The sequence below is a fragment of the Mus musculus genome, chromosome 13 (assembly GCF_000001635.26).
Source record: "Mus musculus strain C57BL/6J chromosome 13, GRCm38.p6 C57BL/6J".
NCBI lineage: Eukaryota > Metazoa > Chordata > Mammalia > Rodentia > Muridae > Mus > Mus musculus.
In genome coordinates this window covers 12,324,429-12,341,712 of record NC_000079.6, presented here as the reverse complement: position 1 = coordinate 12,341,712, position 17,284 = coordinate 12,324,429, and the positions used below count along the sequence as shown (strand labels likewise).

Sequence of the window (17,284 nt, the reverse complement as noted above, 5' to 3'; positions counted from 1 at the left end):
TTCCTTGGGTGACATAATTTCTAGGGACGGCTAAGCAGGTCTGGTGAGAGCAGAAGTGCAGCACTGCGGGGAGAAACGGAAATGTAAGGAGAAACTGGCCACCGGCCTGTCATTGTCAGTTCTCTGAATTTATGGCTGGCAGGTGAGTACTAGACGCTTCCTGCTTTGGCTTGGTTACTGACATTTTGATACATTTGGTTTAAGTTACATGCCTTGAGTCCTTCAGGTGAGGGCGAGAAGCCAAGAAAGAGGGTATTCAGGGGTTTTTAAACGGAGGGAGAAAGAATGGAATGGGAGAGAAGACTGAGGATTAAGAGAGGGAACGATGAATAAAGAGAGGACAAAGAAGGAGGGAGACACTTTAGAAGAACTGAAAGAAGGGAAGGAGGAAGGAGGTGAACAGGGAGTAGAGGAGAGGTGGAGAGGCAGAGAGGCAGAGAACTGAAGAGGAGGAAAAGAGGAGAAAAGAAAGACAAATAGAAAAAGAGGAGGAGTGGGCAGGAGAAGGAGGAGGGGAGGGGAAAGGGGCGGAGGAGTGTGTGTGTGTGTGTGTGTGTGTGTGAGAGAGAGAGAGAGAGAGAGAGAGAGAGAGAGAGGTGGGAGTGGAAGTGGGAGTGGGGGAGGAAAAGGAGGGATGAGGGAGATTTTTCAGCTAGCTTGTGGACACACGGGAAACATGACTTTGCAGCGGGTCTTTGGAACCCTTGTGTGTGCTGTGAGAGGTGGGACCGGATCCATATGTGTCCTCTCCCTAGTTCTAAGCTTCCAACCCTCCCTACTTTCCTCTGGGTTGCTGTCCGAGGTGCCCCTAGGTCATCCCTGGAAGCCAGCAGAGAGCAGGGGTGGGCGGAGTCAAGGCAGTGGAACCTGAGCGGGGCTCTCCAGCCAGCCAACCACACGTGTTGGAGACGGGGAGTGGGTGGGGCCGGCAGCACGTGACTCTCAGCGGGCTATTAATCCGCGCGGCGCTGCCTGCAGGCGTGCTGGTACTTCGCCGGAGACTCCGCGCCCAGGCGTGCCGCCCCAGGAACCGCGAGAAGGTCACCGCAGCCCGCCGCCTTTCCATCCATCCATCCATCCATCCATCCATCCATCCATCCATCCATCCATTCATCCATCCATCCATCCATCCATCCATCCATCCATTTCTCCGTCCGTCTGTCCATCCCTTGCGCTGTGCTCGCTCCCCAGCCGCCCCAGCCACCCAGCGCCATGAATCAGATAGAGCCCGGCGTGCAGTACAACTATGTCTACGACGAAGATGAGTATATGATCCAGGAGGAGGAGTGGGACCGCGACCTGCTCCTCGACCCGGCCTGGGAGAAGCAGCAGAGGAAGGTCAGCAGGGTCCCTCACGCATGTCTGTGCCTGGGTCGTTGTGGGGTGGGGGCGTCTCCGGCTGTGACCACTAGAAGAGGCCCCCTGGTGGAGGCTCTTGTTCCCCCAGCCTCCCACCGCACCATCAGAAAGGACAGCACACCCAGAGATAGGCAGGACACCTGGTGTGTGTGTGTGTGTGTGTGTGTATAAAAGTTAACATAAGTTGGAAAACGAATGATGTTCAAAAGACTGTTAGACTAGAATCTGAGAGTCTCAGCTCTCCTTTTGCCATGACCTTGCCCTAAAGTTATTTTGTGACAGACCCTGCTGTCTTCATTTGCCCCAAGACTGTCTCCTCACTAAGACACAAAATGAAAACCCACTCTATCTCAACTTTCCTAGGTCTGGCCCAAAGATAATTCGAAAACTACTTATTAAACATGTTAGGCTCCTTAGAGAGGGATGCTGTAGAACCCTAGACATTCACCTACAAAGTAAAAATTATTTCACACTCTATTTATAGTTCATTGAGGTAAGCACACAGGGATGAAGGAGACAGCCAGCTTCCAAGAGCTCCCTCCCCATCTTGGTGCTCTATGGGGCCTAATGGAACATTCCATTATTCAGGGTTTCTTCTTGATCCTCTTGGCTAAAACAAATAGGGGTGCTCACCAGGAGGCTAAGTTCCACCTCTGTTTGACTGGGCACAGAGCCTGGGTGGTTAGGCAAGTCAACAGACTAACTCAACATTCTGACAAAAGCCAGTTCCCCAAGCCAGTGCCTCATGCCTTATCTTCTTACTTTTTCTGGGCATGAGCAAGGTGGATTTCCCTTCTAAGAGCCTACTGTTAGGTGGATGCTAAGTGTGAGTGTCAGTGTGCATGGGAGTTTCCATAGCTGCTCCTTTGAGTGATTGTGTGTCAGTAAGTGTATAATGTTGGAAATCTATGGTGATGTTAACAAGAAAGAAAAAGGCTTCATGCTTGCATTCATTATCAAATAACCACGCACTACTTTTATATAGTATTTCTCTTTTCTTGTCTACTCTCTCTTAAATTCTCAGTAGCAGCTCTGTCCCTGCTGTTGCTATAACCCTCTGATGATGCTACTTTTCCACCCCCACCTTGCTTCCCGAGATGTCTGCCATCACTACCTTTCTTGGGAACAAGGGATGGAGACTGATACATTTAGAAATAGAGTCTAATTAAAGGGCTTACCAAGAGGGATGCCCATGGCCCTGAGGGTTACACTTGTGCCATCTGGATGTAACCACTTGGTAAGAAGTTGAAGAGTGGTTTTAATTACAGCAATGAGTGTCTCATTTCTTTTTAAACATTTTTTCAACAAGTTTGATTACTTTTTTTTCATGGATTAAAAAAGATCTCTGCTTCTGTGTTTTTGCTTTGAAGATTGTTCATTTCTTATGGAAAACAATAATAAGATTAGGAATGGAACAAGAAGATTACCCATCATTTTTGAAAGCCAAAGTCTGAGTCTAGAAGTTTCTGTTGATTCTAAGAAAATACAGTACAAAGAAGGTATAGACATCCTCAGTTTCTGAGGCCATGTCTTTACTCTTTGTGAGATATTTAATTTAAAAAACATATTTGCAGGGCTGGAGAGATGGCTCAGTGGTTAAGAGCACTGACTGCTCTTCCAGAGGGTCCTGAGTTCAATTCCCAGCAACCACATGGTGGTTTACAACCATCTAATGACCTCTTCTGGTGTGTCTGAAGGCAGCTAAGTGTACTCATATAAATGAATGAATTAATTAATTAATTAATTAATATATTTTTAAAAAACAACATATTTGCAATATTTTTGTGTAAGTGGCATTGTCCTAATTTTTTTAGGATTCCTCTATGACCAATTAATACAATTATTAGTACCACATAAAGTATGTTATTCAAGAGCTGAAATTTGAATTGACCCAGTTTAAAAAATGCTGAAAAGTATAAAACGATCATTTTTTTTTCTCCCTAAAGATAAGTTGAGCTGAATGTAGCATCACATGTTCATAATCTCAGCACACAAGAGGCTGGGCCAGGAGGATTGCCGCAAGTTGGAGGCTAGCCTGGAACACACATTAAAAAAAAAAAGAAAGAAAAAGAAAAAGAAAAAGAAAAAAATAAGCTAGCTTAGGTGTTAGAGATGCCAGGGGAAGCTAAGCCCCAGCTTCCCAGAACACAAACCTGAACGGATGTGCCCACAGCCCTTTCCACTTTTGGTAGAGAATCTACTGCAGTCAGTGAAATTGTGTGGAACCATGAGCTCAGTGAGGCCAGAGAAGTGGCCTCTATATTTGTCCTATGAGCCACTGTTGGAACCCGGAATGGACAAGATGCCATTGTTTCTATTGTGGGCCACCTTCTCTGCACTTGCCATTTCAGTGATATGCCGGGTATGTGATCTGTCAACAGATGCTGGTGGCTCTCCGTGACGTTGGTGGCACGCTAATGGATGTGGTGCCTAATTATACCCACAGTTCAGAGGCTTGGGACTGTGGTAATCCCTCCCTGCCCCTTGGTGTGGAATGCTTTGCTGCAGAAGGCCTCAGGAACAGTAGAGTGCTTTTTTTAAAGGTCACTCAAGAGATGTTAGACTTCGGGTGTATGCGTGTGTGTGTGCTGGCACCCCCACATTATCCATAGGGCCATATTGGGTCCCTGAGGTAGGCTCTACATGATCTATAAAGAAGATTGTGTTTTAAATTTAACTACAACTCAAGGAGAGGTGAACAGATCCTGTAGTGTCAGAGATGGAATATTTAAAATAGTAATGAAGGCTAGGAGTGTAGCTCAATTGGTAGAGGATCTGTCATCTAGAAGGTCCTAGGTTCGATCCCCAGTGTTACATAGGTGAGTGTAGTGGTCCATGTCTATGATCCCAGTACACGGGAGGTGGAGAAAAGAGGATCAGAAATTCAAAGTCATCCTTAGCTGCAAAGTGAATTTGAGGACAACCTGGGATGTCTGAGATTCTGTCTCAACAAAACAAAACAAAACAAAACAAAACAGGAAACAGGAATAGATCAGGTTTATATCTGGAATTAGAGAGAAACTTTACAGCACAGTTTAGGGATTCTCATATCCATAGTAAGTTAAGCTGCTTCTAGGGGCTGTCAAAACCTTTAACACTGATGGTCTCCCATGGGAGTCTAGAAACAGGCTTTCTCTGGAGCAAGGAGTGTGCTCAGCCTTAACCCTTCCCTGGGGAAGCCTAGGCAGATGGAGACTTGTCATAGCAGCAATCCTGAGTGAACCTGTGGCTTCATACCTGCTAGGCAAGTGCTCTCTCACTGAGCTACATCCCCAGCTGTGAAATGTATGATTGTCTGAGGTTTTTCTCAGGGAGGAAAGGAACTAATCGTTTGGACAAATGAACAAGCTTGTGGATTTTCATAGACTCAGGAGACCCTGATGGTCCTCAACTCTGCTTGATTCTTTCTTTCTGTTGAACGTCAGTTGAGTCCCTGTATCTTTCAAACCTCAATGTGTTCATTTATGAGACAAAGATTAAAATTCTTTCATTCATCATTGGGTTGTGCCTCAGTCAAGACCTTAAACTGAGTTAGGGTGAAGGAGATTTATATGCAATACAGTGAACCATAGTGTTGAATACTACTGTCAGCCTTGTAAGGTGATGCTTGTTAATTTTACCAGTTGGTCTGATAGTCATCAGCACTCTACTTAAACTTGGGAGGGAGCGTGAAGTACAAGAGTCAATCCTTGGCGATTGGGATGTGCTATTTCTGATAGTAGCAAAATATATACAACATGAGTTGGGCAGAAAACTCAGTGGTAGAGCACTTGCTTAGTATGAGCAAAACTCTAGGTTCTATCCCCAGCACCACACATACACATAATACACATATGTACACACACACAGACATACATATATACACACATATACATATGCACATATATATATATAAACACATACATGTACACACAGATATTCACATATACTCGTACACATATACATACATATACACGAATACATATACACACATACATACACACATATACATATATACACATACATACACATATACACATATATACATGTACACACATACATAAATACATACATGCATACATGCATTTGTACACATAAACACACACATATATATATACATACATGTGCACGCACACACACATACATACTCATACATATATACATACACATTCCCCCATGCATGTGCATACATGCCCCCGTACTCAGACAAACACAAACCCAGAATAAAATATATATAATATACGTAAGCCACCTTATTTTCACATTTATTTGTTTAAAACATACCACTTTAACTAATTGTAAAAATTGAACATTTATTGTATATGTGTAGGCACATATATACCATGGCTGTGCATGCTACGAATATTAGAGGATGACTGGTGGAGTCAGTTCTCTGCTTTTATGATATAGATTATGGGGATCTAACTCAGGTTATCAGGCTTGGGGACAAGGACTTTTACCCACTGAACCATGTCACTGGCCCCCAACTTTTACAGTTTTAAGGACACAATTCCGAGGTGTTCTGTACATAAATACACATTACTATTATACACTATTAACTGCCAAGCCTTTCCTATCATTTCATCCAGAAACGCTCAGCCTTTCTATGCCTGCTTCCCATGCTCCCTTTCCCTGGAGTTCTTTTAAAGATTAGATTTGCATGTGTGAATATTTAGGGCATAATAATTGTTTAATATCAAATGTTGGAAGCTCATCTAAAGCTTAAGACTCATAGGAAGTGAACTGAGGACAATCATTGCAGATGGAGGAAAAGAAACTGCAGAGTTTACAGAAGGGTAGAAGTTGAACTGGGCGGCGCTGAAGTCATTACTGTTGGCTGAGTGGAGAAGGGAGAGAATCAGCCCTTTTGAGTGGGGAAAGGGTATAAAGCCCTTTGGTGGGTTTTGGAGGAGAGATAAGGAGGGGACAATCAGGGGAATTTTACCCAGCTCTTTAACATTAACGAGGCAGTTTCTCTCCAGTATTTCATGGAGAGCTCCTCCCTTTGTAGAGCAACAGGGAACAACTTCAGGGGTAAACATGCAGAGAGGGGTTAGAAACAAGGGGCCACAGCAACTTGGTCGTTGAAGTCTAGCTGTGTACTCTTGAGCTCATTGTATGAGGAAGTGTGAAGGCAGACACACTTCCATAGCTGAAGATGCCCAGACAAATGTAGAGAAAAGGCTGGAGAGGGAAAATGGGGTCATATGGATGGTAGCAGTCCTCCGGTGCCAGGGTGATTGTGGACTTCATTCTTTTGGTGACAGAGCTTCCAAGGTCTGAACTAGGAGGAGTCTTGCATACACAAGTGTCCTGTTTCCGGGTTGATTCAGGTTGGGAAGGTCTGAGGTGAAGGCCTGCCATGGGGCCACAGGGATATAGAGTGGTGAGGGTTAGAATGGGTAAATGGATACATTGTCTTGGAAGGTGTCCACTAGAGAGACAGGAGGAGGGATGTTAGAAAGGACATCATAACCACCTGAACAGTGGTAGACTGTTGAACGAATCTCCTTGAGCAGATGTGATCTTCCCAGTGAGTCTTGCTGCACCTACGACTGGAGAGAGGCACTGACAGTAGCTGCATCTAATGAAGAGCGTCTCTTTAGCAACCAGAGAAGACTGTCTAGATGGGAAGCTACTTAGAGCATGTATCAAATTCATGGACAGCTGTGCTCAAAGTGGCTGGCCCCCATGTCTAAGAAGGAGAAATTTGTAGTCTAACATGGCCAGGGAATGGTTTGGGAGTGGAAGGATAAAGAAAGAGGTGAGGACAGAATCTTGAGAAGTTTAGGAAGCTCACACACCCCACCTAAAGGAAGGGTTGTTAGAATTACAACCTGAGAGGTAAACCTAGTTTACCTGAGAGGTTCTAAGATGTCCCAGTTCACTGTTTGTTTGTTGGTTTGTTTGTTTGTTTTTGCATTCAAAAAACATTCATTGGGAATAGGATGTGCTCTGTCCTTTCAGTCAGATTCACCAAGAAACGTGAGCCCCAAATACGGTTTCCTATGCATGTGGGAGGAGGAAGAGAAATCTTAACTGGGAACCTCAATTAGCTCAGCATCAGAGAGCTGTCAGAAAGCCCTGCAGTTGGTTGCTGCAGCTAGGAGACACCCACGGAAAAGGCGAAGGCTGGAGTGGGCGGGGAGCCACCGTGCCTTGCAGAGGAGTTGGTATGGAACCCGTTGGAGGATAGTCAGAACTCTGCCTCCGTTTCCCTGGGAACGGGACTAGTTCTTCCAGAAAGAAGAGAAAGCAAACGGTGGGGAGGTAAATTTAAATGCTACACTCTGCCGATTTCAAAGACAGGAGCTGTACAGTGCAGGAAGGTGCCCTTGTGTGTGTTTAGCTCGTGCAGGTGCGCTTGGGTGTGCGTGTCTGGGGAGCAGTTAATATTAGGTTTCTTCTCAAGTCTCTTTGCACCTTATGTTTGGAGACAGGGTCTTTCATCAGTGAGAGACCTGAAGCTTACTGATTTAGCTAGAGTGCCTGGCCTGTACCAAAGACCCTCCAGCCTCAGCCTCCCCAGTACTGGTTTTACAGACACATGCCTCTGCAGCTGACTTTTCGTGTATATGCTGGGCACCTGAACTCAGATCCTCATGTTCAAGCCGCAAGCTCTTTACTGTACTGAGCCCTCTTGCCAGCCCTAGAATGTGGTCTTTCCAGAGAACCCACAGGAAAGTTTTAGTATAGTTGTGTGTGTGTGTGTGTGTGTGTGTGTGTGTGTGTGTGTGTGCGCGCACACACACACACACATACAAATCTGAGCGTGTGCTCTCTCACACATACACACACACACACACACACACACACACACACACACACACACACACACACACAATTCCCCTAGTGTTCTAAACAGGAAACTGGCAGGTATGGGCACCTCAACCCTGAAGGTGAGCAGATGATAAACGCATGTCATTCTGTCACCACTGATTACTGGACCTCAAGCTGCCATCTGTCTCCTACATGTGTTGTTGTCCTTTCAGTTTCCATGAAGTCACTTCCTGAAGTTCTCTGGACCTACTCTTTCTTGTCCTGTTTGTAAATTCTTTATGCTTTCCATGTTCCCTGCCTAGTGGATGGTAGTGGGCTCATGTACAGGTGCCTTTCCCTGTGCTCTGGCAAGAGTGGTCTTGAAAAGACATGAGCCTAGTTGAGCTGTCTTCCTTATAAGACCTCCTCCTCTTCCTCTTGCTCCTCCTCTTCCTCTTGCTCCCTTTTCTCCTCCCTCCTCCTCCCCTTTTAACACTACTGGAAACTAAACCCAAGGCCCCCACAGTTCTTAAAGGTCCGGTTGCTTCTCATTGTGTCTCATCGGCTCCTTTATCTTACATTTCCCCTTCCCCCTTCCCCGCTTCTACGAGTCATATTCCCCCTGCACCCCACACACACCCTATGCCAGCATTCCCACTCTGGGACTTCTTTCACTGGATCCACAGAGAGAGCTTGCTCACATTTGTTCAATGAATGGGTTATGAAATGTTTTTCTAAACAACATTATGAACTAACCAGTACCCCGGAGCTCTTGACTCTAGCTGCATATATATCAAAAGATGGCCTAGTCGGCCATCACTGGAAAGAGAGGCCCATTGGACTTGCAAACTTTATATGCCCCAGTACAGGGGAACACCAGGGCCAAAAAGGGGGAGTGGGTGGGCAGGGGAGTGGGGGTGGGTGGATATGGGGGACTTTTGGTATAGCATTGGAAATGTAAATGAGCTAAATACCTAATAAAAAATGGAAAAAAAAATGAAATGTTTTTCTGAAAACAGTGAATATAATTAGCTTTCAAATTAAAAATAATAGTTTTAACAAAATTTTGAGGTTTTAAAAGTTATATGTATGTAGGGGTACAGGGGTATGTGTGTGTGTGTACACAGTTTTCCTTGGAGGGTACACGGCATTCATTTGATCCCATGGAGCTGGAGTTACAGGTGGTTGTGAGAACTTTGCAGCCCTCCCCACTCTCTGTTTTTTGTTTTTGTTTTGTTTTTGCTTTTCTTTACAGCTTTATAACTCTTTCAGCTACAATTGATTCCAACTAGCCTTGTTCTGTACTGGTTTTAAAGCTCTAAAGTGGGGCCAGTAAGATGAGCAGTGGTAAAGCACTGGTTGTACACCTGGTGACCTGAGTTGGATCCCCAGGATCTGCACAGGCCAAAGGAGAAAACTTCTCTCAGTAAAGTTGTCCTCTGATCTCCACTTGCATATGCACAGATATCACACACACACACACACACACACACACACACACACACACACCACCGCCATACCATATCATACCCATGCATAACCCCCCCCACCATATCACACTCACCACAGAAACAAACCACACACCATACGCATATCCTCCACACCACATACACACACACATACACCATACCATACACATGCATAATTCCCCCCCCCCATATCACACACACACCACAGAAACAAAACCACACAGTACACACACCACACACACACACCATACCCATACATATGCATACCCCCTACCATATAAACATACACACGCGCACACACGCACACACGCACACATGCACACACACACACACACACACCACACAACACATACCACACATACACCATACACACACACACCATACACATGTACACATACCATACACATACCACATACACACTCACACACACCACACCATACCATACCACACCACACCACACATACCACACATACACCATACACGCACACCATACACATGTACACATACCATATACACACACACACCACATACACACTCACACACACCACACCATACCATAGCACACCACACCACACATACCACACATACACCATACACACACACCATACACATGTACACATACCATACACACATACATACCACATACACATGTACACATACCATATCACACACATACCACATACACACACACAGGTTGGGAAGAGGAGGGATTAGCAAGAATGGGAGTTGGATAGAACAGGGCAATAGAGGCTGAGTATGATCAAAATACATAGAGCGGGAGAGAGGACTTAGTGGGGAAGAGTCCTTACTGCTCTTGCTGAGGACCCAGGTTCACATCCCAGCACCTACATGCTGGCTCACAAGTGTCTATAACTCCAGCACCAGCGGATCCAAAAACTTCTGATCTCTGTGCACTGCATTCCTGTGATGCATAGAATACATGTGGCAAAATACTTAATGCATAAAAATTTAAAAATATTTTTAATTGTATATATTCAAAAATGTCATACAAATCCCATTATTGTATATAATTAATATATGCTAATAAAATATATTTTATAAAAGAAAAAGAAGAGTAGATAAAGTGATACCATCTAGATTAGGAGATCCTAGAGCCACACGCGCCTTGCTGCATATCATGTCTTAGGCCATGAAGTTATCCTGACTGAGTTATCATTATTCATTTGTTTTGCGGAGGGGAAAAATAGATGTGTTCATCATGGGTCTGTGCAAATTGCTGTATGCAGTGATCGCAGAGTCTTTGTGCTGCAGGGGCTGGAAAGTGAGGAGCATGAAGCTGGGAACAGACTGTCAGTGACTGCTACCATGGCTCAGTGGAGGGGCATGAGGTTGTTTGGGCAAGTGGGAGCTGTTCTGTAGAGAGAGACTGTAGTTGAGTTCTGTGCAGACAATGGTAACTGAGACCACGGGGATGGATACAAAACCTCATCTTTGAAAGTCACAAGGAATCGTCAGACTAGGAGGTAGAGGCAGGAGGGTGGAGCCCAAAGTCACCCTTATGTCCTCACTGCAGTCGAGGCCAGTCTGGGCTGCTGTGAGCTACTGTCTCAGAACAGCAGCAAATAGAGTTTTCAAGTACTTTGTGATCATGACACAAGATGGGAAGATAGTAATTGCCAAGGTGTGTGTATGTGTGTGTGTGTGTGTGTGTGTGTGTGTGTGTGTGTAGGGGGTGGTGATCTTGTTTTTCTCTAGAGATATTACATATGAATTAGTTGGAAGTAATCATCTGGCTTCCCTAAACTGTAAACTCTTGTGGTTCAAGTCCATTAAGCCACTTTCCCCATATTGTCAGACTATATTCAGAGTTCACCTCCAGACCACAAAGACAGCCACACCAGACCACAAAGACAGCCACACCAGATCACAAAGACAGCAGGCTGAAGAACTGTGCTGTGACCGTTCTACCCTGACCTCCAACAGCTTCATTGCTCATTTCAGGGAGTGAGGGGAGTGTGGGGGGTTGGGAGACATTAAACTTATGGTTGTGGATTGAGGGATGATCAAGGCCAGAGAGATGGGTACAGGGTTATCCCCAGGCAGGCAGAGGTGGAGACCAAGGTGGGGGACAGGGGAGGCCATAGAATGAACTAAGAATAGAGGACTCTGGGGGTGAGTGGACAGCAACAGAGTGCGGAAGCCATGCTTTCTGGGTAAAGATATGCATGGGTTCTACAGCTTGGGCCTGTGTGAATTTGTCAAACTGTCTTTGAATTTTCCTTCTGGAGAAATTGTGTCTGAGTCTTTGGTTCCATGGAATGGAATAGTTCTTAATTTGTGAGACAACTTACCCTTTCAAAGCAAGCTAAAGCGGTGAGGGATTGAGTCTCTGCACCCCAAGTGTGCGACACAACCCTTTCTGCCCTGAGAATGGTCATGGGTAGGCTTTAGTGAGGGTGATGCCATAAAAATTTGTGAGGATTATTGAAGAAAATAGTTTTGTTTCATCTTAACATATGAGATATAGAGTTAAACTTCAACATCAATTTTCATCTCTTTCTCAATATAGATATATATGTGTGTGTGTGTGTCTATATGTATGTGTGTATATATATATATATATATATATATATATATATATATATATATATATATGTATATGTATATAGTGTTTGAAGCAGAGTTTCAGCATGTAGACTGTAGTGGTCTCGAACTCTTGCCCCCTTTTGCTCCATCTTCCAAGTGTTGGAACTATAGGCATGTGCTACAACGTCAAACTCCCCTTTTCACCATTTAAAAAATTAAGGAGATGGATTGTCCTTATATAGGTATTTTAAGATTAAAGAGACACAACTGTTTTGCATATTGGATAATTTCAGTCATGAAGATGGTAAATGAAGCAAAGTTTTTTCAGCTCAGAGATTCACCTGTAGAGAAAAAAGTATATATGTGTATATATGTATATATACCACACATATATGCATATGGATATTTACATGCATACACACATATATGTGTGTGTATATATATATGTGTGTGTGTGTGTGTGTGTATATATATATATATATATATATATATATATATATATATGAAAACGAACTCATTGTACCTGCAGGGTGGCTCAGTGGGAAAGACACTTCCCACTAAGAGTAACAATTTGAGTTTGATAATAGGAGAGAAACAGTTCCCAAAAGTTGCACCTTGACTCCCCCATGTAGTGCTATAGCATACAGACCTGCACATAAATACATAAATGTAATTTTAAAGTTGTTTTTAAAAAGAAACAAATACACAGAAGAGAGACGCTGGAAAGATGCAGGCTGTGGGTTTGCATTTTGCACCCTGATCTGTTCTGCAGTTTCAGGTTTATGCAGTTTGACGTGATCGGTGATGCTGTTGAATATTTTGGCTGTGTAGCTTAGATTTCTGGAGAAGAAAGACTCTTTTCCTTTCTTTCAGTATGACAGTAATCCCCAACTTGAAAACAAAGCCCAAGCAGACAGTAAAAGTGATATTTTAATGTATGGATTTTCTTTTCTTTTTGCCAATGGGTTTTAAAAGGTGTGTGTGGGAAGGGATTTTTGGCACATCTTTCCTGGTTCCCTAAAGCCTTCACCATACGAAGAGGAGGAACAACTGTTATGAGAACTTCTAAACACCATTTTAACCATGTATAAATCACAGCTCGGTTTCCCAAAAAACGTGCAAGACAAATTTTATCTTCAGTTTTTAGTCAGAGATGTTGAGTTGCCTCCCGAGTGGTTATTGAAGGTGGTGAAATGGTGACTGGGAAATTCACATAGAATTTTGCCTGAATGAAAAGATGTATTTTATCTCACAATTGAAATTTTGTAAAAGAACAGAGTTGCTGGTCACTTGATAGCACATTTTTGGTCTATAAGTGGTAAATCTAGATTCACATCCAGGCTTCTTAACAGTAAGGTAGACAGAATGGAGCTGGGGAGCCAGAGAGATGACTTGGTAAGTCATCTTAGCCACAGCATAAGAGTACTGGCTGCTCTCACAAAACACGCAGGTTTGATTCCTAGCACGCATATAGCAGGTTACAGCCATCTATAACTGCAGTTCAAGGAACCTGGAACGCTCTCCTGGTCTCTCTGGGCACCAGGCACTCAAGTGGTACCCAGACAGGCTTGCAGGCAAGATACCCATGCAAATTAAAAGACATTTAACTAGCCTTGTTTTTGTTGCTTTCTGCTTAGGTCTATAACCAACAACCCAGAGCAAAAGTGTAGAATGTTCGCTGGGGTTATATAGCACAGTTGGTATCCTGCCCGCCTCCATGCACGAAGCCACCGATTTGTTCCCTAGCACACTAGGAACCCACTGGATGGTGTCCATAATCCCAGCACTTAGGAGGCGAAGGCAAGAGAATGAGACATTGAAAGTCATCCTCGGCTACACTGAGAGTTCAAGGCCAGCCTGAGCATGTGACTCATACTTGGTCAAAAACAGACTAGTATTCAGCATGTGTCTAGTTTTTCACTTATCTGAAAACTTCCACCTCTGTAGGAAGGCCCATGTGTCTGAATTTTTCAGTTTCTAAACTTACCAATTAGGACCATCTGATGAGAACAAAAGTCCTGCATTTTAAGCTCTAAGGCTTTCCTCCCGCAAAACTCAGTGGTTGCTTTGTCCAACAGCAATGCCACAGTAGGAGGAAGGGACCCCAGGAAAAGCCAGCCAGCCTCTTGCATAGTTTTCAAGGCTATCCTGCACACAGCCGTGTGTGGGGCTGACTGCTTCTGTGTTTGACTTGTTTCCTGAAGAAGCAGAAGCTTTTCTAAGCACTTGAGCACATGTGCACAGTAGGGGGAGCCGTATGAAGTTCGGGGCCATGGAGATGGCTCGGAGGATAAAGGTGCTTGCCCCTGAGCTGGATACCTTGAGTTTGTCCTTGGGACCCAAATAGTGGAAGGAGAGAACGCACTCCTAAATGTTGTCCTCAGACTCCACAGCTGAGCTGTGCTGTGTGTACAGCCATACCCAATGAAATTGTCAAGGCTGATTCCCAAACTGCGTGTGCATGTGCGTGTGTGAAGAGAGAGAATTTGATGCAGAGACTTGGACACATCAGGTAAGCTCTCTACCATCTGAGCTGTGCCTTCAGCCCCCTCCCCACCCCCACTTTTTTTTTGATAGCATCTTGCTATGTACCCAGGCTATTTTTGAACTCAAAATTCTCCCATCTCAGCCTCAAGTGTCGGGGTTAAAGACTGGTGCCACCATGCCTGGCTCCTAACTCAGCGAGATACTGCTTTGCTACTGTTGTCTGGTGTCAGGGTCCTCGATCAGTAACACAGAACGACCAAGGGGAAGCAGAGTATGGTGCATTCAAAGCCCAGAGGTGAGATTAGAGCTGTCCTCCCACAGATGTTCTGCAGGAACACATTTTGAGGTCAGAGCTCCCTGGAAATTCAGCCTTAAGTGTTGGGAATGATAGTACAGAGAGTCACGCTATGTTTAAGTAAACCTTTCCCTTACTTATTTGACTTCTTGTTATGAAAATTTTCAAAACTATGCAGAGAGAATGAAATACATGCATCTCTCTCATCATGGGGAAGAGCCAAATTTCACAAATAGGGGCTGTCTGCTTTTAAAAGGGAAATAGATATTTATGGTAATAAATACTTCATAGGAAAACAATTAGATGCTAGGTAATGGGCACTGGTGGCTTACCCAATATTTATTGTTCATTTTATTTTTACTTTGATTTTTTTTTTTTTTTTGCAGTACTGGGAATTGAATCAAGAGCGTCACCCACTGAGCTATATTCACAGCCCCCCTTTTACATTATATTTTAATACAGTGTCTTAATAAGTTGTTCAGACTAGTCTGGAGCTCACTCTGTACCTCAGGTTAGCCTTGAACTCTTGATTCTCCTGCCTCGGCTTCCCGAGTAGATGAAAGAACAGGTGTGTGCCATTCATTAGGCCCTGCTGCTTTCTCCTGGTTTGGACGTCCCCCCTCCTCCTGAAGATCCTGTATTGCTGCTGGGCTTCCTCTGTGCTCTGTCACTACCCCTAAGTCCCAAATTCTAATTTCTTATGCTTTTGACATGACTTTTTATTCATGGAAAAAAAAGAAGGTTCCTAAGACCTACCATTCTAGAATAGCCTATATTTTGTTTTATTTTTAAAAATTATTTTATACGTTTAGCTGCTTTGCCTATATTCATGCCCATGTGCCATGCGGGTGTCTAGTGCCCAAGGAGGTCAGAAGAAGGAGTTGGATCCAGTTGAACTGGAGTTGTACACCATTAGAAATTGCCAAGTGGATGCTGGGAACTGAACCTAGGTCCTCTACAGGAGCAGCCAGTATTCTTACCAGCCGAGCACCTCTCCCGCTGCTACCAGCTAAACTCTAAAATGGTTGCTATTATTACTTTGTGGTCGTGTTATATGCTGTGTATCTGGTTTCATAAGTGTTTATTCTCATACTTCAGACAGTTTGACTTTAATCTGTGCTAGGCGTTAAGGATGCTTACTTGTATATTTGAAGAGCTAAAAGTTAAATATTACTTAAATATATGAACCGGGAGGCCAGAGAGAAGACTGTGGTTAAGACACCTGCTCGTCTTCCTGAGGACCTGAGTTCAATTCTGAGCACCCATTTTGGGTGGCTTTCAGTCACCTGTAACCCCAGCTCAAGGGGATCAGATGCCGTCTCTGTCTTTTGCCTCAGTCAGGCAACTGCCCACATCTCTCTCTCTCTCTCTCACACACACACACACACACACACACACACACACACACACACACACCATAAAAATCTTTAGATACCTAAATCAATAGCAAAGTCAGACATCTTGCTTTGTTTTTCTAATAGTTAAAGAATTTTCTCAGAGTTACAGGATTCATTTCTAAGTTTGGATGCTTAAAAATTGACAGACAAACGGGGATAAGTATATTTACTGTGTCCTCAAATCATGTGTAAGGAGGCCCTTTCCCCTTAATTCCCTAATGAGACACAGGTTGGGTGTCTCTTTAAGGCCTTGGTTAGGAAACAGGAAAAAGCGTGTCAGAGATGCCTGGTGTGTGACAGTGGCCTCTATTGCTAGAGCTGGCATCTGGTAACTGGAGCTGTAGGATTCCAGAGGATTTCTCTTCCTCAGGCCTTCATCCGGGCCTGGTGGTGTGTGCCTGTGGGATCAGGAGCTCAAGGGCATCCTGAGCCACGTATCAAGTCCACGGCCAGCCTGGGCTGCGTTAAGACTCTCAAAATAAAGAAAGAAGAGGCATGCTTAGAAAGCGAGGGTTTCTGGATTCAAACTAGTTTGGGAATACAGACGAGCTGTACCATAAATGAGTTTGCATAATTACAGATAGACAAGGAAGGGAAAATTGCCAATTGAGGCTAACGAATTTTATGTCATTTTGAGGTTGGAATTAAAGCTCAGTTGGTAGATTGGCCAGTTGTACATGAAACCCTGGGTTTGATCTTCATACCTCATAAAAGCAAGCATGGTGGTATATGCTGCAACCTGGCACCCTAGGAGGAGAAGCAAAAGGGTTAGGGGTCTGGCCAAGGCCACTCTCGGCTACACAGGGAATTTAATGCCAGCCTGGAGATAAGAGACCCTCAAAGTTTTTGCGTTTTCCAACTCCATTTTTCCCCCTTCCACTTGGTGCTGACTTTAAACCAGCTCAGGGCCTGATATATCCAAGGCAAGTGGTGCACCCCCAAGATATACCCCGGCACTCCAAGTTAATTTATTATTTTTAACTTTTTAAATT

At 44.1% G+C, this 17,284-nt stretch overlaps 1 protein-coding gene across 1 annotated transcript in view; it reads left to right on the top strand.

Annotated features, from left to right (window-relative positions):
- Positions 1 to 980: 980 nt before the first annotated feature.
- Positions 981 to 17,284, top strand: part of Actn2 (actinin alpha 2) — a 71,307-nt gene continuing 55,003 nt past the window's right edge. The window contains exon 1 of the mRNA NM_033268.4: positions 981 to 1,338. Within this exon, the coding sequence (NP_150371.4) occupies positions 1,213 to 1,338 (126 nt within the window). The 5' untranslated portion in view covers positions 981 to 1,212. The remainder of the gene's footprint in view (positions 1,339 to 17,284) is intronic.